At 44.1% G+C, this 27,041-nt stretch overlaps 1 protein-coding gene across 4 annotated transcripts in view; it reads left to right on the top strand.

Moving 5' to 3' along the window:
- The first annotated feature begins 2,383 nt into the window (after window positions 1-2,383).
- Window positions 2,384-27,041, top strand: part of GNPTAB (N-acetylglucosamine-1-phosphate transferase subunits alpha and beta) — an 82,034-nt gene continuing 57,376 nt past the window's right edge. For 2 of the 4 annotated variants that reach the window (XM_030856250.3, XM_030856252.3), the window contains exon 1: window positions 2,385-2,712. In XM_030856250.3, the coding sequence (XP_030712110.2) occupies window positions 2,596-2,712 (117 nt within the window). In that variant the 5' untranslated portion in view covers window positions 2,385-2,595. Of the gene's footprint in view, window positions 2,713-27,041 lie in introns of all 4 variants that reach the window. The other 2 variants (XM_030856249.3, XM_060305826.2) reach the window with 2 other exon arrangements.

The raw sequence follows: 27,041 nt of genomic DNA on the forward strand, positions 1-27,041 counted from the left end.
ACCAAAACTTCAATAATTCCAACTGTGTACTTGATACTTTTATCAGTTCAAAATATATACATTCATCCAATAATTTTTATCAATTGGCTACCATAGGCAAGGCACAATACTAAGGGTAGGGATGTATTATGAATAAGATGGGCAAGTCTCTTGCCTTTATGATGCCTGTATGGCATCGATGAAACCTACCAAAAAAACCCACAAGTAAAAATCAAGTAAATAGAATAATGTATGGTCACACTAATGAGAAAAACATGTATATTTGTTTATGTGTACATGATATATTTGCATTCACAAAAATAAACAGTGGGCCATGTTATGTTTTGGCTCTTGGAATTCTATCAGAAGCAATAAAATTTCTTAATAATTTTGTTTTATTTGATATTTTGCAAAAAAAATTAAAAGCCTCCCTGGCTTTCTTTTTTAGGATAAAAAAAGAAAGGCATGCGGTCACTTACAACTGACCTGTGTTTTATGAACACACACTGTATACCCTGAAAGGAGGCAGGGGATAAAATTAAAGTAGGTTGTCTGACAACAAGCAAGTATTTCAAACCTAAAGCTGAAAAGTAAAGGCATTTCATAATGTGAACACTTTATTTTACTTTATTTATTTTAACAACTTTTTACCTTGAGTAAAGCAAGGACTCAGCTAAATATAGATGTATCAGGAGTTATTTCAACTTTGCTTAATCAGCTAGTTCAAGCTCTTTGTTTAGGTTCAGTTTTCTTATCAAGCTTAAGGTAAGGCCTTCCAAATACACCATCTTTATATTCAACATTTACGTTTTGCAGGCCCAGGGCAAGAGGCTCTTCTTTGTGTAGGATTGTTTATTTTGGTTGCTCATTCTTCATCAAGACTGAGCAAAAGGTGACTCAGAGATGGATGGTGTTTTGGAGCCCAACACTTAAAGCATTCTCGTCTCCTAAGTTTCAAAACCACTGAGAATGTGGTATAGGTACAGAGAGATGGAGATCAAAGCGTCAGCTTTAGTACTGATAGAGTTAATTGGAGAATGTTGTTCACCTCCTCAGACAAGTGGGCAGCCAATACTTTCTCCCTGAATGAGACAGACTTTCTAGGCCCAGGCCCAGGCTGGGACACAGGTGCTCCTGTACTTGGCAGAGAGTGGGTCAGAACTCCTGTCTCTGGCCGACAAGCTCAATTCCTTGCAACCTCACCAGTCAGGTACCTCCCTCTTCTCCTGGGATGAGGGGTGGAAAGAGACACCAGGAGTGTTAATAAAATGTTGAAAGAAAAAAGTGTATCTTGAAATGAAATATTGTCATTGCAAACCCCTTGAGACTTAAGTCCTCTGGTTTTATTCCATTATGTGGTACTGTCTAAACCCCCTCTTCTACCTGAAGGCCCTGCTAGAAATCATCTGGTGCCAAAGTAGAAATAACTGACCCGCTTTGCATGGGTTCCTGCCCGCATGACTTCCAGTACATCACATGACTTCTATCATAACAACTTTTTCTGTATTTAGTGGTTTATGTGTTTATCTCCCCAACTAGACTCTCTGGGAACAGCGGCCAGATCTAGTTCTTTTTTTTTTTTTTTAGTTTACTTTATTTATTTATTTTTGGCTGTGTTGGGTCTTTGTTGCTGTGCACAGGCTTTCCCTAGTTGCGGCGAGCGGGGGCTACCCTTCGTTGCGGTGCGCGGGCTTCTCATTGCGGTGGCTTCTGTTGCTGCAGAGCATGGGCTCTAGGGGTGCGGTCTTCAGTAGTTGTGGCGCACAGGCTTAGTTGCTCCGCGGCATGTGGGATCCTCCCGGACCAGGGCTGGAACCCGTGTCCCCTGCATCGGCAGGCGGTTTTCTAAACACTGCGTAACCAGGGAAGCCCTAGCTCATTTTTGAATATCCAACACCAAGCACTATGCCAGGCACCGGACACTAAATACATATTTAATTAATAAATGAATGAATGAATTTAGGTTTTGGCACATTTAGCCCCCAAATTTCCTCTTTCAAACAATATGGTTAGACAGCCAGAGAGGAAAGGAGGCCCATAACAGCATCTCCTCCTAGGGCTGTGAAAAACCATGATTTCCCAATTATTGTAAATGCAGGAAGGGTTTTGTGCACCAAAACATTCGTGTCAATATAGCACCGTCTGGGGCGCGGCCTCCTTGCAGAGGCCAGCCCCGGCCCGGTCGCCCGCCCAACCCGGTTTCGAGGATCCCAGCCAGGCCGGGAGAGCCCGCGGCGCACGCGCAGTCGGGGAGGGCACTCGGCTGCCCTCCACCCCTCCGCCCTGCAGGTGGCGCTGCTGTTCCCACCGCCGCCGCCGCCGACCCCGTCTCTAGCTGGGCTAGACCGGGGCGGCGCCGGCCGCCTAGCGGGCCGCGCGACCGCCTCCGCCGCACCGAGGGCGTGGGCTCCCGGCTCCCGGAAGCGGCGGCCGCGGCGTGGAGCCGAGCGGGCGTCGATCCCCGGAGCGGCAATGCGCGGCGGCCGGAGCCTGTGACCTGAACGCGGCAGCCCGGTGGGGGCCGCGGAATGGCGGCTCGTTGAGGAGGCGGCGGCGGCGGCGGCGGCGACGTCTCCGGCCCTTCGGGCGCGGCGCGGCGTGTCGGCGGCCGGGGTGATGCTGCTCAAGCTCTTGCAGAGACAGACCTATACCTGCCTGTCCCACAGGTATGGGCTCTACGTCTGTTTCGTGGGCGTCGTTGTCACCATCGTCTCGGCCTTCCAGTTCGGAGAGGTGAGTAGAGGCGCGGGAGCCCTGGCCGGGGCGCGCTGAACCCGCACGACCCCACGGCGCCCCAGCCCCGGCGCGCTCCACTCTTGCCTCGCCATCCTCCCTGCAGCTCCGGGGACGAGCTCCAGAACCTGCCCTTTCCCCGGGGTCGCCGCGAACTTTGAGCTCCTCTCCGGGCTGCGGTTTCAGCACCTGGGCTCCAGACCTCGCTCTCCCGACGGTTTGGGGGATACGCGCTCCTTCTGCCGATTCCCTTTCCCTCCAGGTGTCTTCTTCAGGGTCCCCAAGTCATTTGACTTTCTCCCTCAGGCCTTGTTCTCCACGCACCCCTCTCCCGGGACCCAGAGTTCCTAAATTGCACTGATTTCTCAGTCCTTGCCCCACCTGCGGTTTCCTCCTCAGGTGTCACCCTTCTAATCTTTTCCCTTTGACAGAGGCACTTTATATTCTTCATCCCGTTTCTTCCCGGATCTCAAAACTTTGTCCAAGAGGGGTGTTTTCTTGGCACGTGAATTTGCAGTGGGGAGAGTGTACGGGCCCCAAATTTAAAGGACTTCCACGTGAAAAGGTGCTTTTTTTCATTTTTTTTGGTCTCTTATTTGAGACAGCTGAATATCATCAGTGAGCCCTTAGAGGCTGTACTGGTAGATGTGAAAACACTGATGTGTGTCATCTCCAAACACTTTTCTCTATCCCGAGATCAGCTGAGCCTAGGGCCCCTTCCTGTGAACAGGATGCCCATAACCGTCTTGGATTCCAGCACCCAGTCTCTTGGGAATCAGCACAAGCTCTCGGGTCATGGGATATGCTAATCATTTAGATTCCAGATCACACAAACCCAGCCTGTCTTGATCTGCTGTTAGTTAAAGCGTAAAGCATACGTATAAGCATAAAGTAATTCGTTAAGATTGTAAACCCCAGAGGGTCCAAGCAACAGGTTTGGCAGGTGGAAACACCCAGGTTTAATAGATTTTGTGCCCCTCTGGGTATGGACTTTAAATATTTTCTTGAATGAAACAGCCTTTTGATTTAGGTTGCATGGCTATTTCATGACTGACAGTCTAATACAGTATTCTTTGTCATAAACAGATGTACAGGAGACTATGAATAGGTGAGAACTGGAGTACACGTATGTGATTTTAGAGAACATCCCCTTTTAAAATGTGTCTAGGAATTGGAAGAAAGTTGTATTTTCAAGTTGTTAGAAATTCGTCTCTTTGTTTTATTATTTTTTTCTTTTTTGAGGGTAGGAGGTTGCAAAAGGTTTAAAAATTGACAGAATATTTTTCAGAAATGCCACAGTATACATTTGCTTGAAGTCTGTACCCATGCTGGATTGTGGGCTCCATAAGAGAGGGTGCTATCTTTAACCACTGTGACCAGGTGCTGTGCCAGGTACTGCCAGAGTATACAGTCTAAATATTTGTCTAATGAATATATGGCATGATTTTCAGGTTTACACTTTTAGTAGTTCTTGGTCTAGGGGCTGATGAAAATAAGTCTTATAAGTAAGGGTTGAGAAAGTGCCCCAGACTTGTAAATGTGGAATATGTACCTAATATTATACTACCTGCTGTTCTGTCTTTGTTTCATGTATTGCACCTTAATGCAGTGATTGTATCTATACATAGTTAAGTGTCTTATTGCTGATAAAAGATTTTTTTGGCCCTGAGTAATTTTAAGTTAGCTGTTTATTAACTCCCCTGCAGCGTGAAGGTGACTCAAAGGCATCAGTTGTTAGCCTGCCCTGTCCCCTAGGGCTCTGCCATCACTCCGGACGCCTCGTCTTGGTGAGGCAGGGACTGGATTAAAGGTCATTCACCTGAAAAAAAAATTTTTTTTCTTTTTATGTATTCCACGTCTGGTTATTTAGTTACTGAAAGTCTTGAAATGGCCACAGATCTTAAAGTTTGGAACAGACAAAAGAAATGAGAGGCAAAGAATGCCAGCAGGTGGCATGGGAAATGGAAACAGCTGGCTCGATACCCCTACTATATTGCCTGTAGTTAATTTCTACAGTGCAGCTGAAAAGAGGAGCTGCAGGATTAGGCAGATCTGGGTTTGAATGCTGGTGCCGGTATTAATGATCATGATCATGGCTAATACATAGGGCTTATCAGATGTTAGGCACTCTCTTGACTGCTTTACATATATTAACTCATTGAATCCTCACAACATCATACCTGTGAGATGGGTACTAGTGTTAACCATCCCCCACCCCTGCCTCCAATACCAAAGTCTGAAGGTGATCAAGACCCTTACACTCAGCCCACCGTATCCTCCAGTTCCGCATCAGGGATACTGGAGGGCTGACTGTATACCCGTTTTACAGGTGATGAAACTGAGGCACCTGCACAAATTAATCCAGCTAGTTCATGGCGGAGCTGGGCTTCAAACCAAGGCAGTGTATGGCTCCAGAGCTGTACTCTTAAGCATGTCTCTATGGCTTCTCAGATAGTCTGGGCTGTCCCTTATATGATCTTCAGAAGGATACTTAACCTCTCTAAACTTCAGCCTCCTCATCTTCAAAAAGGAGGCAAGAATACCTTCTTTGCAGGGTTGAGCCTATTAGCTCCTGGCACATAATAGGCTCTCGTTAAGTGGTAGAACTACAGCTGCTATCATTATTGTCATCAACTATCTTATGCCCTTCATACTTATTTTGAAACAAACCTTTGAAATAGAATATGCTCATCACACAGTTAATATTACCAACTTGTTAATAACTTCACTGATTGTAATGGGTAGAAGGGCTGAAATCATTGTTAATTGTGGGTTCATCACTATCTTTTTTCCCTCTCTCAGGATAAGTGGTATTATTGGCTGCTACCTTTTAGTAAGCTATTTGTATACTCATCCAAATACTGAGAAAGAAAAGTGGAATTGAGAGAGGGAAGTACTAAAAAAAAATTTTTTTTTATTTTCCCCTTAAGTTGAGCCAGGTCCTTTTGAAGAACCCTTGGGAACTCTGATGAAACAAAAGCAGAACCTGATCCAAACCCACAGGGAGGGCCCTCTGGATGGGGACTAATGGCCACTGAAGTGCATCGCCTTGGGTGAGGGTAGCAGGTAAACTAGTTGATTTTGGCGAGTCATGTGGCCTCCGGGAGCCTCAGTTTCCTCATCTATAAATGAATGATTATCCCTTTTAGCTCAGAAACTTCTGATTTTAAATGTTTGTCCTCTGTTAATATTGTATAGACCTTAAAGCGTGCTTTTGAAGTAAAAATCTGTTATTTCAGGGTCCTCATTATTTAGTACATTTTATATGGAAATCCACAATCCCTTATCTGAAAATTCTACTGAACTTTGGAATTAAACATCGGTATCTTGTAGTGAAACATGTATTTACACTCAGTGGGGAGAATAAAGACAATAAATAACTTCAAGTCAGTTTAGGTCAAGTTTTGCCACCAGATGAGTTCAGGTCAGGTCAGGTTTTCTTGCCAAAAAAGATCTTCAGTGTTGAGAGCTTTTTGGATTTTAGGATTGTGAATAAAGGATTGTAGATCATTACTGGGTATGTGTGTATCTGTGTGCATGTGTGTGTATAAAATACAATATATCACTTCCTTACATGTACTAAGTATGGAAACAAAGAGGTGTCCAAAAATTAACTTCAGTGAGGGAGTCAGACAAGTTCAGATAGAATCTACCCATACTGGGTAGTAACCCTGGCCTCCCTCCTCTCTTTTGCTCACCTGTCTTCTATCGCCATTTTGGATTAGTTAGATATTCAGTGAAAAAGAAGATTGAAAACTGGGTCCAGCTCCAGTTTCTCATACTGGCCCAATTTCAAGAAAGAAATTAGTTATGCTTATATTTGATTACTTTGCTCATTAAACAGATACATTTTGAGTGTGTTCTTTGCCAAAGGCAACAAATAGTCGACGTTATAGGAACCTGGCCTGAGAGCTGGGAGGCAGCCTCTGGCCTGGCTCTAGCCCCACCATAAACTGTATCCTCAGTGGTTTCCAGACTGTGTTACTCCCAGCTGCCTCCTAGGTTGGGGCAGCCACTCTTGCCTGTTTGTGTAGATTTCTTTTGGGTGTGGAGAAAACTTTCATTATTAAAAATGTTTTAAAACTTCCAGACTGGATTTCTCACACCCCCATTTTAGCTTTAATGTTCTGTGAATATACATTTATTGGATGTTTCACATGGGAAAGCATGAACTATAATGTAATGGAGTTTGTGCTACAGAGAAAATGCCGGTGGCTGCGCTGAGCCTCTTTTATTTGGCCGTGCTGCGTGGCTAGCGGGATCTCAATTCCCCAACTAGGGATTGAACCTGCGCCCTTGGCAGTGAAAGCGCAGAGTCCTAACCACTGGACTGCCAGGGAATTCCCTCACTGAGCCTCTTTAAATGGTATCTTTCTTTTGGGGGGTTTGGGAGAGATACACAGCCCAGCTAAGTGTCAAATCAGAGACATTGTCATTTTCCCTGCTATTATTAGCACCTCTAAAGTGCTTTGTACCCAGTAGGTGCCAAATAAATACTTGATGTGTGAATGAATGAATGAACTGGGGGTGATCTTAAAGAACCTCCCGTTAAGCTCATTTCCAGTAAAGATAAGTTTTCTACTCTGATGCAGCCCATCTTTACTTACCTTTTATTTCTCAGACATGATTAGTCAGGTTATACCCTGTACGGTGGAGGGTACTATCAGATACAAAGAATTATGTACAGCTCATCCTTGGCCATCTTTGACTAGTTGAGATGAGGCCATGATATACATATGAGTAACAATACAAGCGAGTAAATAATTGAATGCCTGAGTAGGTACACAGTAATGACTTAGAAGATCAGAGGAAGGGAAGAAAATTATGGGTTGAAACATCCTAAGGGAACTTGAGACTTTTACAAGGAGACGGGAGCTTTTTCTTTTTGAATTATTAGTGGTTTAAAATTGTTGCTGGTATTAGCCAATGGCAGTTGGTTGCAAGTGATAGAATTCCACTTCGGACCTGGGTTAAGAAAAAAAGGCAGTTTTTTGACTCATGTAGTTGAAAAATATAGGGTGAAATTTCTGGCTGGATCAGATCGAGGTGCTCACATGATGTCATCAGGACTCCTTGTCCCTGTTCTCCAGCTCCATGGGTTTAGTTCTCAGACAAGCTCTCGCCGTATGGGAGCCAAGATTGGTGGCAGCAACTCCAGCAGCTGGTCTCCCAGTTTAGTAACCTTCTCTTCCTCATTAGTGCCAGCTAGACCCAGGGCAGCCTGCCTAGCTGGGGAGTGAGTGCCCTTGTGCCTTCATTAACCACCTTGATCATTTCCGAAGCTAAGGTTACGGGTGGGACTGTCAGCCTCCACTGAACCACATGAACTGAGAGGGGTTCCCCAGAGGGAAATCAGGAGGCTGTTATCAAAGAGCCAGAGCAACAGATGTCCTAGACACTGGCTTGAGTCAAAACCCATCTTTTCCTTGGCCTTAACATTGACACATTGACACTGTGACTGTGATAGCTGTTAGCCCTTTACCTTGTTCTAGAAGATGTGAAAGTGTGTTGTTTCCATTTTCCATTTTTGATACTGTGTTTTTAAGTACTCTAATCTGTGAAACTTGTATTCTGTTTTAAAAATTTTATTTATTAACTTTTTTTTTTCTGCATTGGGTCTTCGTTGCTGTGCGTGGGCTTTCTCTAGTTGTGGCGAGTGGGGGCTACTGTTTGTTGTGGTGCGCGGGCTTCTCATTGTGGTGGCTTCTCTTGTTGTAGAGCACGGGCTCTAGGCGCGTAGACTTCAGTAGTTGTGGCATGCGAACTCTAGAGCACAGGCTCAGTAGTTGTGGTGCATGGGCTTACCTGCTCCACGGCATGTGGGATCTTCCCGGACCAGGGCTCGAACCTGTGTCCCCTGCACTGGCAGATGGATTCTCAACCACTGTGCCACCAGGGAAGCCCCCAAAACTTGTATTCTTTTTTTTTTTTTTTTTTTTGGTACACGGGCCTCTCACTGTCGTGGCCTCTCCCGTTGTGGAGCACAGGCTCCGGACGCTTAGGCTCAGCGGCCATGGCTCACGGGCCCGGACCAGGGCACGAACCTGTGTCCCCTGTATCGGCAGGCGGACTCTCAACCACTTCGCCACCAGGGAAGCCCACCGAAACTTGTATTCTTGAGTGGGCGTATTAATATGGAGTTTTGTTAAACACAGTGCTAGTGTGCACTCATAAATCTTTCAGTAACGATTCAATATATATCTTTAATGGGTGATTTGATATTTGCATTTGATTTGACTTACTCTTGAGGTCTAAATAATGTTGATCTTGTTAATGAAATTAAGCAGAAAATTAAGAGAGAAAGCTTCACCTGACCTTTTTGCAGCATCTGTCACCCCATGTATGTGGGAATGCTCACTCCCTCTTTCTTCAGGAAGACCCCCTCTTTGTTCTCCTTGTCCTCACCATTACTTCTCTGTCTTAAACGCTGGGATTCTCCAGGCTTTGCTCCCTGGCTGTCTCCTCTTAGAGGGGATGTCAGGTTTCAGACCCCAGCCGGATGCTTGTGACTCCCCGGTTCCAGTGCCTTGCCAACAGGTCCTGGATGCACACCTCCTGCTGGCTGCCTGCAGCACGTCCCTGCCGCTGCGCCGCCCTGTGATGCAGGGGCCTCTCTCGTCACGGTGCTCTCTCCTCACCACGCGCAGACGTGACTGCAGAATAATTCTGTAACAGTTCAGCGTTCTTCCAGCTCCTGAACTCTCCCAGAAGATACAGGAAGAGTTTGCCCCAAGACCTCACCAAACCTTTCCTGGAACTGGCCCCAGCTGGATCATAGAGCCACCCCTAATAGACACCTTAAAAGGAGGAAGAGGTTTGCTTTTTGACCAGTCTGATGCCCCCGTGAAGTTGGGACCCCTCTCCTGAACATTTGTGTTATATGGAGGTGGTGTTCCACTAGGAAAGAATAGGTCGGTGTCGCTGGCGGCTACTAGCTGTACGGTTGTAGTAGCTGTACGGTCGTGTTGGTGAGCACAGCCGGGAGGACACGTAGCAGGTGTCTTTTTCTCCCACTGGCCCTTGACGTCAGCTTGTAGAGTTAGCTCTGCCTCTGCCCCTGGATGAGACACTCTTGTGGGCCTAACTCAGCCTGCTCTTGTCACTCCTGGGTAAGAAAATGTCCCGTGGTTGCTTCAGATTACAAAACACACTGTCAGTTCAGCCATGAAAGCCTTCAGTCTCATGTCACAACAGAACTTTGAGCCTGTTGAAGTTGAAGCTTCTTGCCTCTCCGGCCCAGGCCTGCTCCAAGCAGAAAGCCTGCAATTGAGGAAGGGAGCTTGGGTACGGTGGGCTGCTTCTCTCTTTCTGCCACGGAGCCTGTTTCTGACCCCTCCTGGGTTGTAGGACTGGGAAGAAGGAAAGGAAATGAGGGCAGGAAAGTCCTTCCTAAATAGGCGCTGGAGCTCTGCGATTTGCTGGTGTCAATGCTCGTTCTCTTCTGAGTGCTTTCAAAGGGCATCCTTCAGAGACCCCACCCTGAGCGCTGTCACTTGCTTTTACTCTGCTGAGAGCAAATGCCTCTTCCTCTGGGCTGGTTGCTTGCTCCTTCCTTAGCCCCTCAGTGTCTGCTCTTCTGGGGGACCATGGACCTGGTCTGAGGTGACCCTCTGCAGTGCTCTCTTGTGAATGGCCCACATCTCATCTCTTGCACAGGTGACCTGCATCCTTTGCTCTGTAAGAGAGGAAAGATACCTTTTCCTCTACTCTCCTTAGTTCTCAGCTAGGGCGCCTGTAACAGAAGACAGATTAGCAAGAGAAAAGCATACATTTATTTAATGTAAGTTTTAGGGACTTCCCTGGTGGCACAGTGGTTAAGAATGCACGTGCCAATGCAGGGGACGCGGGTTCGATCCCTGGTCCGGGAAGATCCCACATGCCGTGGAGAAGCTAAGCCTGTGCGCCACAAATACTGAGTCTGCATGCTCCAACCACTGAGCCCGCACACCACAACTACTGAAGACCGCGCACGTAGAGCCCATGCTCTGCATCAAGAGAAGCCACCGCAATGAGAAGCCTGCGCGCCACAACGAAGAGTAGCCCCTGCCCGCCGCCCCTAGTGAAAGCTCATGTGCAGCAACGAAGACCCAGTGCAGCCAAAAAATATAAATACTCTAAGTTTTACATGACCTTGGGGCCTTCATAAGGAAATGAAGACCAAAGAAGCAGTTAAACCCGAGGGTTGTAACGCTGGGCTTGATGGAGCATGGAGAACAGCGGAAAAAATGCGATGGGACAAAAAAGGGTGTGCGCTCTGGGGAGTAAGCTGGGGGAGACGCGAGGCCTGTTCATTCAGATTTCTTGCGGCATTCCTCTGTCTTTAGAGATGAGGATTTCTCCTTTCTTCCAAGCATAGAGTGGGCCTGTCTCACAGAAAGTCTTATGACCTGTTTCAGGGGAAGGTCAGAAAATCCTTTTTATGTGGTGTTTCTCAAATTCATTCAGCTTGAAATATTCAGTTTGCCAAGGTGCCGTATTTTGAGGTAGCCTGTCCTGAACCCCATCAGCTCAAAGTGGGGGTGTGTGGGCTGACTCCAGCCTGGCAGTAATGTCTCCCTGTCCCCGGAGCCGATAGCCAGCCAGCCCTTTCTGTTTCTCAGGTACGAGGTGGATGTTGCATGCACCCAACTGTGTGAACCCGAGGTTGGCTCTCTCCGTGATCCTAATTGAGTCCTTTTCCCGGACTTGAAGTTTCCTGGCGTGGGAGAGAGATTTCTACCCCTGTCCTTTCGATGCGGCAGAACGGGATTAACAGAGCGCCAGCAGCTTCCCAGAGCTCTCCTCTGACCCCTTCTGCCATGATGTGGATGAGTTTTCAACCACCTGAGGAAACGTTGCATCTTGGTCCTACATATTGCTTTGGAATGTGGTATCTGGTATATTGGTGCTTTAGAAGAAACATGTCTAGATGTACAGCTTCTCAAAGCAGGTACAAATTAATTGAGCTTGCCCAGGAGATGAAACTTATTTGCCATTTCTGTACTCAGCTCTCTGAACACAAAGACGTTGTCTTTCTTCCCTTGGAATCCCTGTGCCCCAGCAGAGCACTTAAATCATTCGTTAAACTAGTAAATTTTTTGTTGTAGCACCGCCCCTGGGCTTAGAGCAGTGAACAAAGCCCACTGGTTCCTGCAGACTGAGCGTTTATATCCTGGTTGTGCAGTCAGACATTAAATGCTACTTAATTACAATTGTGAAAAATGCTAAAGGGGAGAGTGTTGTGGGAGAGACCAGCAGTGAGACCCACCCTGTAGTGGCTGCGTTGGGAGAGGCTTTCTTTTTTTCTTTCTTTTTTTTTCTAACATCTTTATTGGAGTATAATTGCTTTACAATGGTGTGTTAGTTTCTGCTCTATAACAAAGTGAATCAGTTATACATATACATATGTTCCCATATCTCTTCCCTCTTGCATCTCCCTCCCACCCTCCCTATCCCACCCCTCCAGGCGGTCACAAAGCACCGAGCTGATCGCCCTGTGCTATGCGGGTGCTTCCCACTAGCTATCTACCTTACGTTTGGTAGTGTATATATGTCCATGCCACTCTCCCGCTTTGTCCCAGCTTACCCTTCCCCCTCCCCATATCCTCAAGTCCATTCTCTAGTAGGTCTGTGTCTTTATTCCCATCTTGCCCCTAGGTTCTTCATGACATTGTTTTTTCTTAAATTCCATATTCACTCTGTATGACAGACTCTAGGTCTATCCACCTCATTACAAATAGCTCAATTTCTTTTCTTTTTATGGCTGAGTAATATTCCAGAGGCTTTCTTGATGCAGTTTGAGCTCAGCTTTGAAGGGTCAGAACTACTGAGGCAGAGGGCGGAGGGAGAGCAAGTCTGCTCTAGGCGGTTGGTTCTCACCTGGGAGTGATGTTGCCGCTCAGCCTTGAGGCGTTTGGCAGTGTCTGGAGACATTTTGGATTGGCATGACTGGGGCATGGGGTTGGTGCTGCTGGCATTAGGGATTCTGCTAAATATCCTACAGTGCCCAGAACAGTTCCCACAACGAAGAGTTGTCAGGCCCTGAATGCCAGTAGTGCCAAAAATGGGAAACCCTGAATTAGAGGAAACAAGAATGGCTGCAGGGCACTCAGTCAGGGGCCTTGCACTAGGCTGGTGGAGGGCAGATAAAGAGAAGTGGGCAGATTTGAGAGATTTAGGAGGCAAAATCATCTGGCCTTCATGTTCCATTATGTGCCAGACACTCCACTGACATCTTGGTATATAAAAGTGAACAAGATAGGTTCGTTTGTCCTCCCAGACCCTAGCGATAGGTGCTCAGTGAATATTTGTTGAATGAATACTTACAAATATTTAGTTTTGCTCACTGATTGTGATTGAGCCTGTGAGGAAAGGTGGTTTAAATAAGATGCCTAAAGTATATAAGGTACCTTGCATAGTGCCTGGTGCAAGGTGCTGAGTAGATGCCAATTCAATGCCAAGTGCCCCATGCCAGCCCTGATCTTCCCTTGACCACAACACTCACGAAGACAACAGGGCACCTACCTTCTGGCCTGATGTCCAAGGTCACACTGAAGAGTATATTAATCTTTTCTTAGAGACAGAGTAGAAAAGTTCACAATGATTTCTTTATCTGAGTGTGCTTTATTTTGGTTGATGTGAAAGCAGAGGAGGCAAGTGCCTTATTAATTTAGCACAGCCTGCACTTTACAATAACGTATGTTATCCTGGTTCCTTCTAAACTGTAACGAACAATTGTAGCTGTGATAGGTTATGTATATTCACAATGTATCTTTTTAAGTTCTTACTGTCCTTAGATTGTTTCAATCTTGTGATCCACATGCAGTATCTTTAGCAGGTGATTAGTCAGCCTGTGTGTGATTCATACATACACTAAATTAAGCAGGGAAAAAAGTGATCTTTCAGAAATGTTACAGACTAAGTCACACTTGTGCAAGGAGAGTCAAATGCATTCTATGTATGATCAGACTAAAAACTGTATTGTCCTTTATTTTTTAATTTTTTATTTATTTTTGGCTGTGTTGGGTCTTCTTTGCTGTGCGCAGACTTTCTCTAGTTGCGGCGAGCGGTGCCTCTCTTCGTTGCGGTGCGCAGCCTTCTCATTGTGGTGGCTTCTCTTGTTGCGGAGCACGGGCTCTAGGTGCGTGGGCTTCAGTAGTTGCGGCACGCCGGCTCAGTACTTGTGGCGCACGGGCTCTAGAGTGCAGGCTCAGTAGTTGTGGCACACGGGCTTAGTTGGTCCGCGGCATGTGGGATCTTCCCAGACCAGGGCTCGAACCCATGTCCGCTGCATTGGCAGGCAGATTCTTAAGCACTGCGCCACCAGGGAAGCCCTGTATTGCCCTTTAAAATTGCTTCCTAAAATTGTTTCTTCTTTTAGGTTCTAGTTTCTCCCTCCTTCATTACCTCTCTCCATTAACTTCATTTCTGTTTCTGCCTAATTCTAAATTGGATAAAGTTTCTTTACCAAATTTCGTAAGTTGTTCACTCAGCAGAGATCAGTGGAGGTGTTTACTCTGGGCCAGGTACTCTACTGCTTAGAGACACAAAGATGGTTCTGTATCTTTCTGCTATTGAGGAGCTCACTCTCCAGACAGACCAGCAAATAGGCAAACTTAAGATGCATTGTGATAACCGGAGTGTCCGGGGAAGTTTCTCAGGGTGACATGTGAGCTTGATCTTGAAGGAGATGGCTGAGGGAAGAAACGGGAGCCCCTCCCCCCTTGTAAGTGAAGGATGCTCTAGGTGTAAAGGTATGGGTATGAGAGGTAGCCCTCACCTTCTGGAACAGAAGTGGTTCTGAAGGGCCGCAGCAGCGTACCCAGGAGTGAAGCTGGAGAGGCAGGCGGTGGCCAGTTTAGAACTCGCCTATGGAGTGACTCCAAGGAATTTGGATTCCTCCTGAAGAAAATGGGGACCATTCAAATGGTTTTGAGCAAGAGAGTGATGAGTCAAATCTGTGTTTAGAACAGTTGCTCTGTGGTGTTGTGAACAGTGAACTGCAGACGGATAACTGGGAACAGGAGACTGTGGGGCGTAGTAGGGGTTCAGGTGAACCTGCCACACTGGGTGCAGTGCTGCACAGTCAGCAGGCTTTGCATGTTGATTTTTATAATTGTACAAAGGCCTGAAAGAACAATGTCTTTGCTTTTGGAAACTGGCATAATCTATATCTAATTAATTGCTTGACTTTTGGGGCGAGTCTCTTTATTTTAAAGTTGTCCGTACTGAATAGTATGTAAAGTAGAGTAACTTACCTCAAAGTACAGTCAGCCCTCCATAGTCACAGGTTCCATATCTGCAGATTCAACCAACCAGGGATTGAAAACATTTGGGGAGGACTTCCCTGGTGGAGCAGTGGTTAAGAGTCTGCCTGCCAATGCAGGGGACACGGGTTCGAGCCCTGGTCTGGGAAGATCCCACATGCCGCGGAGCAACTAAGCCCATGCGCCACAACTACTGAGCCTGCGCTCTAGAGCCCACGAGCTGCAACTACCGAGCCCACGTGCCACAACTACTGAAGCCCGTGTGCCTAGAGCCTGTGCTCCGCAACAAGAGAAGCCACCGCAATGAGAAGCCTGCGCATCGCAACAAAGAGTAGCCCCCGCTCACCGCAACTAGAGAAAGCCCGCACACAGCAATGAAGACCCAACGCAGCCAAAAAAAAAAGGGGGGAGGGAATTCTAAAAAGTTCCAAAAGGCAAAACTTGCAAGTGCGCCAGCAACTATTTACATAGCATTTACATTGTATTAGGTATTATAAGTAATCTAGAGATGATTTAAAGTATATGGGAGGATGTGCTTAGTTTATATGCACATACTATGCCATTTTATATAAGGCACTTGAGCATCTGTGGATTTTGGTATCTGTGGGTTGGAAGCGGGGTAGGTGTCCTTAAGGATACCGAAGGACAGCTGTACTTCAGAATCACTGAGATTCTAGCATTTAAAAGTAAGCTATTACCCCAAGCCAGCAGTTTTCCACAGGTAGTCTGGGGACCCTATCCAGTGATCCACAAGTTCAAACTATTTACACGATAATACTAAGACATTATTTACCTTTTTTCGCTCATTCTCTTATTAGAGTACAGTGGAGTTTCCCAGAGGCTTAACAGACATGTGACATTGCAGCAGACTGAATGCAGAACACAAAGATATTCCAGTTGTCTTCTATGAAACCACGCATTAAAGAAATTTGTGAAAATTAAAAACAATGCAACTCTTCTCACTAAACTTTTTTGTTTAGGAAAACAGTTATTTTTCATGAAAATCTTTATGTTGCCCTGTAATGGGTTTATTTCTTAAATGAACAAATATTTTAAAATTTCCTCAGTTTTAATTTTAATATGGTGAATATCAGTAGACATAACCCACATAAAATTTAAAAATTTAAAAACTCTTTGGAATCTTAAATAATTTTTTTTTTTTTTGCGGCACGCGGGCCTCTCACTGTTGTGGCCTCTCCCGCTGCGGAGCACAGGCTCTGGACGCGCAGGCTCAGCGGCCATGGCTCACGGGCCCAGCTGCTCCACGGCATGTGAGATCTTCCCGGACCGGGGCACGAACCCGTGTCCCCTGCATCGGTAGGTGGACTCGCAACCACTGCACCACCATGGAAGCCCTTAAATAATTTTTAAGAGTATAAAGGGGTCCTAAGACTAAAAGCTGAGAACCTCTGCTCCAAGAATTTAAGAATAAATATGTGGTGGGACTTCCCTGGCGGTCCAGTGATTAAGACTCCACACTTCCACTGGCGGGGGCGCAGGTTCAATCCCTGGTTGGGGAAGTAAGATCCCACATGCCATGTGGGCCCCCCCCCCAAAAACAAGATGTGGTACCTGTGTTATGGATATTTAAACCACCATCATCTCTCACCAGTATTGCTTCATTACAATCCATTCTCCACATTGCAACCAGGCTACCTTTTAAAAAATGTGAATCAGGCTACATCATGCCCATTGTACACAGTAGAAAATTCAGACTCCTTCTAATGGTCTGTATGTAAGATCCTAAATGCGCCACTTCTTTGAGCAGGTTGTGTCACGTATCCACTGTGTGTGCTATAACTATTTCTACAAAAATGTACCCTAACAGACTACCTTCAAGTTTGCTGGCTTAAAACAGGAGCAGCAAACTACGCCTGTTTTTGTATGGCCTGCAGTCTAAGAATGGAGTTTACATTTTTAAGTGGCTTTAAAAAACTAAAAGAAGAAGAAGAATTCATAACACATGAAAATTATATGAATTATAAATATCAGTGTCCATAAATAAATGTTTTATTGGAACATAGCCACGTCCATTCATTTACTGTTGTCTATGGCTGTTTTCTCAGTACAACAGCAGCATTGAATAGCTGTGGCAGAAACCATATGGCCTGAAAAGCCTAAGATGGTTACTGTTTGGCCCTTTACAGAAGAGGTTTGTCAGTCCCTGGCTTAAAATGACAGTTATTTCTTCTCTGGGATGTGCAGGTCAGGTGGGAGTTGGCTCATCTGGGTTGGACTTGGACCGCATGTCTTTCGTCCTGGGACCAGCAGACCAGCCTGGACATGTTCTTCTCAAGCAGTGGTAAAGGCACAGAAAGCAAGCGGATACTTGCAAACCTGCCTGAGGTTGAGGCTCAGAATTGGTGTCTTCTTTTTGTTCCTTGACACGTTAGGTTTGTGTCCGCCTTAGGACCTTTGCACTGTTGTCCCATCAGGCTGGAGAGCACTGCCCGCAGACCACCATGTGACGTGCTCCTGGTCATACAGGTCTCAGCTCAGTAATGCCTTCTCAGGTGGGCCTTCCCCACCACCCAACCTAAAGCAGCCTCTTTCACCAGGTCACTCCTTTTTCTATTCCCCTTCTTTTTAAAAGTAGTATGTAGTTTCAGTCTGAAAATATGTATGTGTGTATTTAATGTCTCATTTCTCTCTCCCTCAAAATGTAAGCTCCGTGGGAGGAGCATTTCTGTCTTATTCACTACTGTATCCTCAGCCCCTAGAATAGAGCCTGGCACCAAGAGGTGGAGTGCAGAGATACTTTTTCCCTAGTATCTAAATATGGAAAGGTCACCTGAGTGATCAGTTTCTAAATTGAACCTTAATATAAAAGTATACAGGTTTAGTTGATATCAGTTGACATATAAATATATTAGGGTTCTTCAGAGAAACAAAGCCAATAGGATATATGTATGTGTGTGCATACGTGCATGTGCACACGTGTGTGTGTGTGTGTGTATGGAAATAGACTGATTATATGGAATTGACTTACAGGATTGTGGAGGCTTACAAGTCTCCAAGATCTGCATTTAGCGGTCCAGGAGAGCCAATGAAGTAGCTCTAGTCTAAGTCCAAAGGCCTGAGAACCAGGAAGGCCGATGCTGTAGTTCCTGTCTGAAGGTTGGCAGCCTAGAGACCCAGGAAGAGCTGACGTTTCAGTTCAAGTTAGAAGGCAGGAAAGACTGATGTTACGGCTCAAGGCAGTCAGATCAGAGGACATTCTCCCTTACTCAGCCTTTTTGTTCTATTTAGGCCATCAACTGATTAGATGAGGCCCACCTACATTAGGGAGGGCAAGCTGCTTTACTAGTCCCAATGCAAATGTTAATTTCACTTGGAAATAGCCTAGTTGAGGAAGTTCCCTTCTGTTCCTAATTTGCTGAGAGGCTTTTATTTTTTATTTTTAAATAAAAAAATGAGTGTTAAGGGAATTCCCTGGTGGTCCAGTGGTTAGGACTCCACGCTTTCACTGCCGAGGGCAAGGGTTCTATCCCTGGTTGGGGAACTGTGATCCCACAAGCCACATGGTGCAGCCAAAAAAAGAAAAAATAGGTGTTGAAGTTTGTCAGATACTTTATCTGTTGATATGATCATATGATTTTTCTTCTTTTGCCTTGAGATATGGTAGATTACATTAATTAATTTTTGAATGTTGAACCAGTTTTCAAAAATACATACCTAGAATAAATCCCACTTGGTTATGTTATATAATTCCTTTTATACATTGTTAGATTTTATTTGATAACACTTTATTGAGGATTTTCACATCCATGTTCATGAGAGTTATTGGTTTATAATTTTCCTCATAAAATGAGTTAGAAAGTGTTCCCTTTGCTTCCATTTTCTGGAAGAAATTGTAGAGAATTGGTATCATTTCTTCCTTAAATATTTGGTAGAATTCACCAGTGAACCCATCTGGGCCAGTTGCTTTCTGTTTTGGAAGGTTATTACTTATTGATCCAAATTATTTAATAGGTATAGGCTATTCAGATTATGAATTTCTCCTTGTTTGAGCTTTGGTAGTTTGTATCTTTCAAGGATTTGGTCCATTTCATCTAAGTTATCCAATCTGTGATCAGAATTGTTGATAATGTTCCTTTATTACTCTTGGGAGGAGTATTATAGTGATTTACTTCTCTTCCAAAATTTTATGGCAAAATGCAAATAACAAAATTTGCCTTTTTTTTTTTTTGGCGGTATGCGGGCCTCTCACTGTTGTAGCCTCTCCCGTTGCGGAGCACAGGGTCTGGACGCGCAGGCTCAGCGGCCACGGTTCACGGGCCTAGCCACTTCGCGGTATGTGGGATCTCCCCGGACCGGGGCACGAACCCGTGTCCCTTGCATCGGCAGGCGGACTCTCAACCACTGCGCCACCAGGGAAGCCCTGCCATTTTAATGATTTTTAAGTGTATAACTCAGTGGCATTAATTACATTTACGTTGTTGTGCAACCATTACCACTGTTTCCAAAACTTTTTCATCACCCCAAACAGAAACTTGGTATTAAGCAGTAACTCTCCATTCTCCCCTTGGGCCCTGGTAACCTCTGATAACTTCCTGTCTTTATGGATTTGCTGATTCTGGACATTTCATATAATGTATATTTCATACAATATTTGTCTTTTATTTTTCTGGCAGTTTCTGCTTGTTTTTCAGTGTTTCTGAGGAGATGAGAGATTGGAGTTGCTTACTCTGCCATTTTGCTGAGGTTACATTCCAGACTGATAGTTCTGATTGTTACTTTTTTCATGTAATATTTTACCAAACACTTTACCCTTTGACTAGTCTGTATGCTCCAGAAGGAAGACATTTTGTTTTGTCCATTACTATGTCCTCAGAGTCTGGAATGGTGCCACATATTTGTTGGCTAACTGAAGTTACTGATTTTTAATAGTTGCTTAAAAACTGCATAATTTTTAATAGCTTCATAATATTTGTGTGACTGTACCTTAATTTATTTACCCGATTACCTGCTGTTTAATTTTTAAACTATCTCCAGGTTTTATTTGTATAAGTAATAATGGTTATTACATTTATATAGAAGTGTTTGGGTGCACCTATGATGATTTTCTTGGCATGTATTTCTAGAGGTGGAATTAGAACAAAGACATGACCATTTCTTTGGTCCTTTGATACATACTGCTAATTGCCCCTCAGGAAAGGGGTTTTTTAATGGCTTTAAAGCTATTTAAAAATATATAGCATTCTTTTTGCCTAATTTATGACTTCTCTGCATTTGACACTCATAAAAAGAGAACTCTCCTTGGTGAATTTTAAAAAATGTTTTTGTCTAAGTAACAGTATGAGATAAAATTCATTTGTTGATGGAGGTAAGTATAGTAAGCACCACAAGCAGATATTTTGTAAAATTTTATCTCATTTCACTAAACATTTTTATGGCAATTAAATTTTACCAAAATAAAGAGAAAAAACAAAAAAACTTAGTTTGATTAGTTTTGGCTTCTGGTTTAATAATAACAAATGTTTACCAACTACACTTTTATTTATACTTTGGGTATATTTTTCACATGTTATAATTGTTTGTTTCATATTTGTCTGCCCAGTAGGCTGTGAGCCTCTTGAAGGACTAAATAAGTTCAGTGTTCTTTCATAGTCTTAAAACCTTACATTTCCTGCAGTACTTTGTAGTTATTAGAATAGATGGATATATATCAGCTCACTTGATTTCTTTTATAACAGCCCCTTATGGGATAAGGAATTGTTTTGGAACTTAGAGAGCTTTAAGTGACTTGTCTAAAATCACAAAGCTATTACATTTGTCCATCCTCATCCTGCCCATGCTTTCTACCTAGGGTTAGCTCACTATAGCATTTGGCCAAGAAAACCAGGTTCCCCTAAATGAATCTCAAAGATAAATATCCTCACTGCAGTACTTTGGCTTCTTCCATTAAAAAAATAACAAAAACAAAACTATAGAGACCTTATCCAGAGGAAATAGGAAGAAAAGCCAGGGAATCAGAGCTGCTCTCTTGCCAGAAATGCATGTTCTGATGGGAGAAGATGGTGAAAGATATCTGTGCCAGATCCCACGCGGGAGAGAAGCTGTCTGAGATCCGAGGAAACATCCGTCTGCTAAGAGGAGCCAGCAGCCTGTTGACAAAAATTTGGGAGGGGAGGGGGAGTCAGAACTCTTCTTTTTTTTTTTAAAAATAAATTTATTTATTTTATTTTTATTTATTTTTGGCTGCGTTGGGTCTTCGTTGCTGCACACAGGCTTTCTCTAGTTGCAGAGAGCTGGGGCTACTCTTTGTTGCGGTGCTCAGGCTTCTCATTGCGGTGGCTTCTCTTTTTGTGGAGCACGGGCTCTAGCGTGCAGGCTTCAGTAGTTGTGGCATGTGGGCTCAGTAGTTGTGGCTTGTGGGCTCTAGAGTGCAGGCTCAGTAGATGTGGCACACGGGCTTAGTTGCTCCACGGCATGTGTGATCTTTCTGGACCAGGGATTGAACCCGTGTCTCCTGCATTGGCAGGCGGATTCTGAACCAGTGCGCCACCAGGGAGGCCCAGAACTCTTCTTTTTGTGTGACTTTAGATAAGTCACTTAAACTCTTTGAGTCTCAGATTCTCATCTGTACAATAAAGAGTTTATATTAAAAAAATAAATAAAATCACAAAACTGGGGCTGAGGTCAGGGCCTGCTTTTGTGACATGTACTTAATCTTTAGGCATTGAAGAGCTGCAGCCCTGTCCAGGAGAACTCTGTGCAGTGTTAGAAATGGCCTGTAATTATGAGCTGTCCAGTACAGTAGCCACTAGCTACATGTGGCTGTTGGGCACTTCACAGGTGGCTAGTGTGACTAAGGTACTAAGTTTTAAATTTAACTTATTTAGTCTTAATTTAAATTAGCACACATGCCTAGTGGGGAATACCATGTTTTTGGACAGTGCAGATCTAAATTCATAGGTAGAGTAACTGTTTGCAAGGACGTTCTAGCAGGGCTCACACATTGGCACTGTGTAATTCTGTGATTCTGTAAACTCTGAACTGTAAAGCAACTAAACCTACATATATGTACCCAGAAAGGCAGTTTGAATATATTTGGAAACCATCTTTGGTAGTTTCCCCCACACACACACCTTTTCCTTTGATTCAAGTGTGGTTGAGGAGACTTTTTTTTTTTTTTTGGCTGCGTTGTGCGGCATGCGGGATCTTAGTTCCCCAACTGGGGATCGAACCCGGGCCCTCAGCAGTAAAAGAGCGGAGTTCTAACCACTGGACTGCCAGGGAATTCCCTCTCTTTGCTCCTCTACTTCTTTAAAAATCTCAGCTTTCTCTCCTAGAAAAAGGAGAGAGATTTTGTTAAGTTATTATGATTAACCCTATCCTGGATTATTCCTTTTCTCCAACAGTAATCTGTTTTAATCTGTACTCATGTAAAAGCTGAACAGTAAGCATTCCTAAATCATTTCATGCAAGTACATGATTAGTCCTTAACAGGATGTCAGCTCCCTGAGGACAAAGCCCTGGTTCCCGTTTTGTGCCCTTTAAAATGGTCATCAAATGTATGTCGTGTGTCTAATTCTGTGAAGAATTCAAAGAAGGTAGACGTGGTCTAGAAAAGTATCTTTGAGTTTAATTAATGTTCAAGTAAATAGTGGTCTTGTGCATCTTGGGTTTGGGTCATTTCCTGTGTATGAAAAGGAGAGATCAGCCCACTTTTGGTAACCATTCAATGCCTAATAAGAAATGGGTTAATCTTTTATTTTAGCCACTTCGTGTTGGGAAATGCAGTGAGCTGTTTGTGTCCTCCCAAAATTTATATGCTGAAACTATTCCAGTGTGATGCTATTAGGAGGTGAGCTCTTTGGTAGATGATTAGGTCATGAGGGTGGAACCCCCATTAGTGGGATTAGTGCCTTTATAAAACAGACCCCAGAGAGCTCCCTTGCCCCTTCCACCATGTGAGGTGACACAGCCTGAACACAGCCATCTGTGGACCAGGAGGCAGGCCCTCACCAAATAGCAAATCTGTCAGCACCTTGATCTTAGTCTTCCCGGTGTCCAGAACTGTGAGAAATAAATTTCTGTTGTTTTGAGCCACACAGTCTGTAGTATTCTGTCAGAGCAACCCTAATGGACTAAAGCAGGAAAACAAACATGTTTAATCAAATGTGATTAGAAAATGCTGCTGGTGATGAGATTTGACTTCCTGATTGGTATCAGGGGAGGAGGGGGATTAGCAGAAAAAGATAAAGCTTAGATTATCTTTGTCTGCCATTTAGTGGCTCTTAATGCAAAATATATTTTGTTTTCAGAAACTATGGAGAACCTGTTGTAATTTGGGAATATTATAAACTTCTGATGTGATTATCAATGTATGAAAAGCTCTGTCAGAGTGACTTAGAGTTCTTGCTGCTTGAGTTTGGAGAGCCCTGGCATCTTAAGTTTTACAAGGTAGCTCGTCACATTTATACACTTGAAACTTTGAGAAAGGGACATGTGTTTTTACAGAGAGAGTTTTGCATCCTTGTGTGCTGAGGCCTGCTGTCGTCTCTCTATACCTGTAGACTTTAGCCTTTACATTGACTATCTGGGAGTGGATCTGAAAGCAGGAAGCTCTGGAGGGAAACCACAGAGCAGTAGGCTGTTCCAAGGTGTTTGTCTTGTAAAACTAGTAGCCGTATTCACTCATTCTAGAAAGTTTATTGATTTTGTGCCAGGCAGTGTGCAAGGTTCTAGGACTGAAAATGAGAGATTAAGTTCCTGGCTTTGAGTGGCTCGCAGAGGTGTAGATGATATTTAAACAGGTGAATTAATTATATTGTAGCATGTAAACGCTGTCTCTAAGAGACCTGTGAGCAGTTTGCAGTGAGTATTGTGCAGCCCTATAGGATTTGCATATCTTATCAAAACAGTCTTGTGAAATAGGTGGTATTTATATCCTCATTCTGCAGAAGAAGGAATTGAAAATGGAGACGTGCCCTAGATTTTGTTATTGATAAGTTCCAGACTTAAACTTCTGATTGTAATCTTATGATCCTTGCACTGTTCACCAGTTCGCTTCTTAATAATTACCTTCCTCCTTTCCTTAGCTGGGGAATCCCCAGAGGATTATGGGGCTTGCACCTCATTCACTGTTACTGTACCACAGGCATGCATTTGGTCGTGTTTCGGGACCATCAAGATCATCAACAAAAGTGTGTGCCGGTTTCATAATTGAAAAAGTTTATCAACTGAAAATTTTAGCGTTTGTGCGCACAGACCAGCTGAAGGACTATCAGACGTTCTAAAAATGCTGGGCCATTGAATTAAGGGTGATAAACATACCTGTTTCAACTGGTTGAATGACCACATTCATGAATGTGTATTTGACAAAGCTGGCTCTGTGTAAATAAGCATCAGAAGAGCAGGCCAGGTGAAGCTGAGAGAGCCCGGGCCAAGCTAAACAGGAACGTGGGCTACGGAGTTTGGTTGATTCAAACCTCAGCCCCATCACACACACTGCAACTTGGCCTGGAGCTTCTTTTTGTGCCATTGTGTACGTGCCTCAAAGTGGTGCCTTATTGTGGGGATTCAATGGAGGGGTGTGCCTGGCACAGTGGTGCTTGGTGAGTGTGTGTTTGAACCCCTTCTCCTGTGATCAGCACATTAAGACTGACTTTGGCTGCAATTTTGTAAAACTAACCAACAATTGATCTTGAATACCTTGGACGCCATGATTACTAAGATGGAGTCTTAAAAGTGATACACATTAAAAAAAAATTTTTTTTTAATTTTATTTATTTATTTTTGGTTGCACTGGGTGTTCGTTGCCGCGCGTGGGCTTTCTGTAGTTGCGGCGAGCGGGGGCTGCTCTTCGTTGCAATGCGCGGGCTTCTCATTGCGGTGGCTTCTCTTGTTGTGGAGGACGGGCTCTAGGTGCGTGGGCTTCAGTAGCTGCAGCATGTGGGCTCAGTAATTGTGGCGCACGGGCTTAGTTGCTCTGCAGGATGTGGGATCTTCTCGGATCAGGGCTCGAACCCGTGTCCCCTGCATTGGCAGGCGGATTCTCAACCACTGCGCCACCAGGGAAGTCCAAAAGTGATAAACATCTTTAACTAGTAGAATAAACTACCTTTAGATGATTTTTATAATTCTTTATTAATAATACATTGTTTATGTGGTATTTGAGAGCTCATGTAGTATTTTAGTAAATAGTATTTTGTTCATTGTGTCTTAAATTTTTACCAACAAACTACCCTTAGTAACAGACAAAAGTAAGTCCTCTGAGGAGAATAATGTAGAGAGGATGTGTGTGTGTGTGTGTGTGTGTGTGTGTGTGTGTGTGTGTGTGTGTGTGTGTGTGTGTGTGTGTGTGTGTGTGTGTGTGTGTGTGTGTGTGTGTGTGTGTGTGTGTGTGGAAAATAGCTCAAAATGGCAAACAGGACATTTTTTGAAGGTCAACATTATATCTGGTATTTTTATCACATCAATATTCCATTTTTCTCCATAAAAAATTTGCATTACTACCAATAGAATGTTTTAAATGTCTTGCCATTATAAAAATGATGGCATTTCAGAAGTTAAGCTTGTTTACCCTCGGCTTCCAGTATGCCTGGCACACTCCCCATACCCTTTACTTGCCCACGTCATGGGAGAATCACCGTCCTACTACAGCAGCACAGCAGACCAATGAAATAGATTTAGTACTTATTTCATAGTTGAGGAAGTTGAGGCCCACACATTGTAGTTTACCCAGGGTTACACAACTACGAAGCAGGAGAGCTGGGAGGTTCTCTTAGAAGGCAGCCCAAGTTCCCAAATCCAGCCTGCTCTTACGTCACTCCTACAGTAGTGAGGTAATATTTACTAAGAAGAAGATGGTATGTAATGTGCTGGGTATGAGTTGATAATAAGCAGAATTGTAAGTCGTTCTCTACCCTTTGAGCAGTTTGCTTGGTCTGTCAAGATGCTAACATGGGGTAAAAAGTAAATAACAATAAAACTAAGTGATGCAAGGCATCAAGTAAGTGATAGAGATAGAAGTTATCCAGAGTTCTGAGAAGGAAGCATTCAGACTGGGCTGAAGAATATGGAAAGGCTTTGTGCAAGAACAGAGACTCGATTTTACAGTAGTCAGTGTTTCTCTCACCTGTTCCTCTGGTCTTTTGTTTACTGCTGATAATGGCTGAAAACTATCTAATTGCAAGTTTAAGTCTTTTTTGGCTTCTTTGTTGTTTGGAAGGTGTTCATATTTTTACAGTTTACCCCAGAGTAAACAATTTTTTAATTGCACAAGTTTTTTCTACTCTTTTCCGTCCTTGATAGTATTAAGGAAATGATCTGACACTAACCCTTAGATGAATTTTATTTGATTTACAAGTTTCCTTTTTCATTCCTCATAGAGCATATTACTCATTCATCTAGAAAAGTTTAGAAAGATTTTCATAATAGGGTTTAGTTGACAGGAATAGCAGAAAAGGGAAATGTTTCTGATGGAAGAGAATCAAGTTCAAATGTTGATGGGCTTAGGAGCAGGGACAAAAGACCCAGAGGAGGTGAAGACAGGAAGAGACACGGTGTCCTTATGGAGTTGACGTGGGGGCATGGAGGATACAGGTGAGAAACACAGTGTCAACCCTGCAGCTGGGAGCCCCTCTTAAGTCATAGACTTTTAGGACTGGCAGGGATTTCAAAGACCCCCTGCATTTTACAGATGAAGAAACAGCCTGAAGAGGCTAAGTAACTTGCTCAGTGTCACTCATAAAAGTGACAGAGCTGGGATGAAAACCCACATCCCGAGTAATAAGTCAGCATTCCTACCACTTCCCCCAAGATCTAAGAGTGCAGAACTCTGAACTAGAGGAACGTTCCTAAATGTGGGACCCTTTGCTATTGCCGTTGTTTCTAATACACCGGAGCGGTTTGGAGATGCCAAGATTAATTTATCTGATGAAGGAAGGCATGTTGTATTAACATACAGCACGTCAGCATTTCTCAGCCGTTTGTGAAGCGCACTCTCTCTGATGTTTTCTCCCCACCTTCCAGGTAGCCGTACTAGCCAAGGACAGTTATATTGAGCTTTATTTTATTTATTTATTTATTTTTATAAATTTATTTATTTTTGGCTGTGTTGGGTCTTTGTTGCTG

Source organism: Globicephala melas, chromosome 10 (genome assembly GCF_963455315.2).
Source record: "Globicephala melas chromosome 10, mGloMel1.2, whole genome shotgun sequence".
In the NCBI taxonomy this organism is placed as follows: domain Eukaryota; kingdom Metazoa; phylum Chordata; class Mammalia; order Artiodactyla; family Delphinidae; genus Globicephala; species Globicephala melas.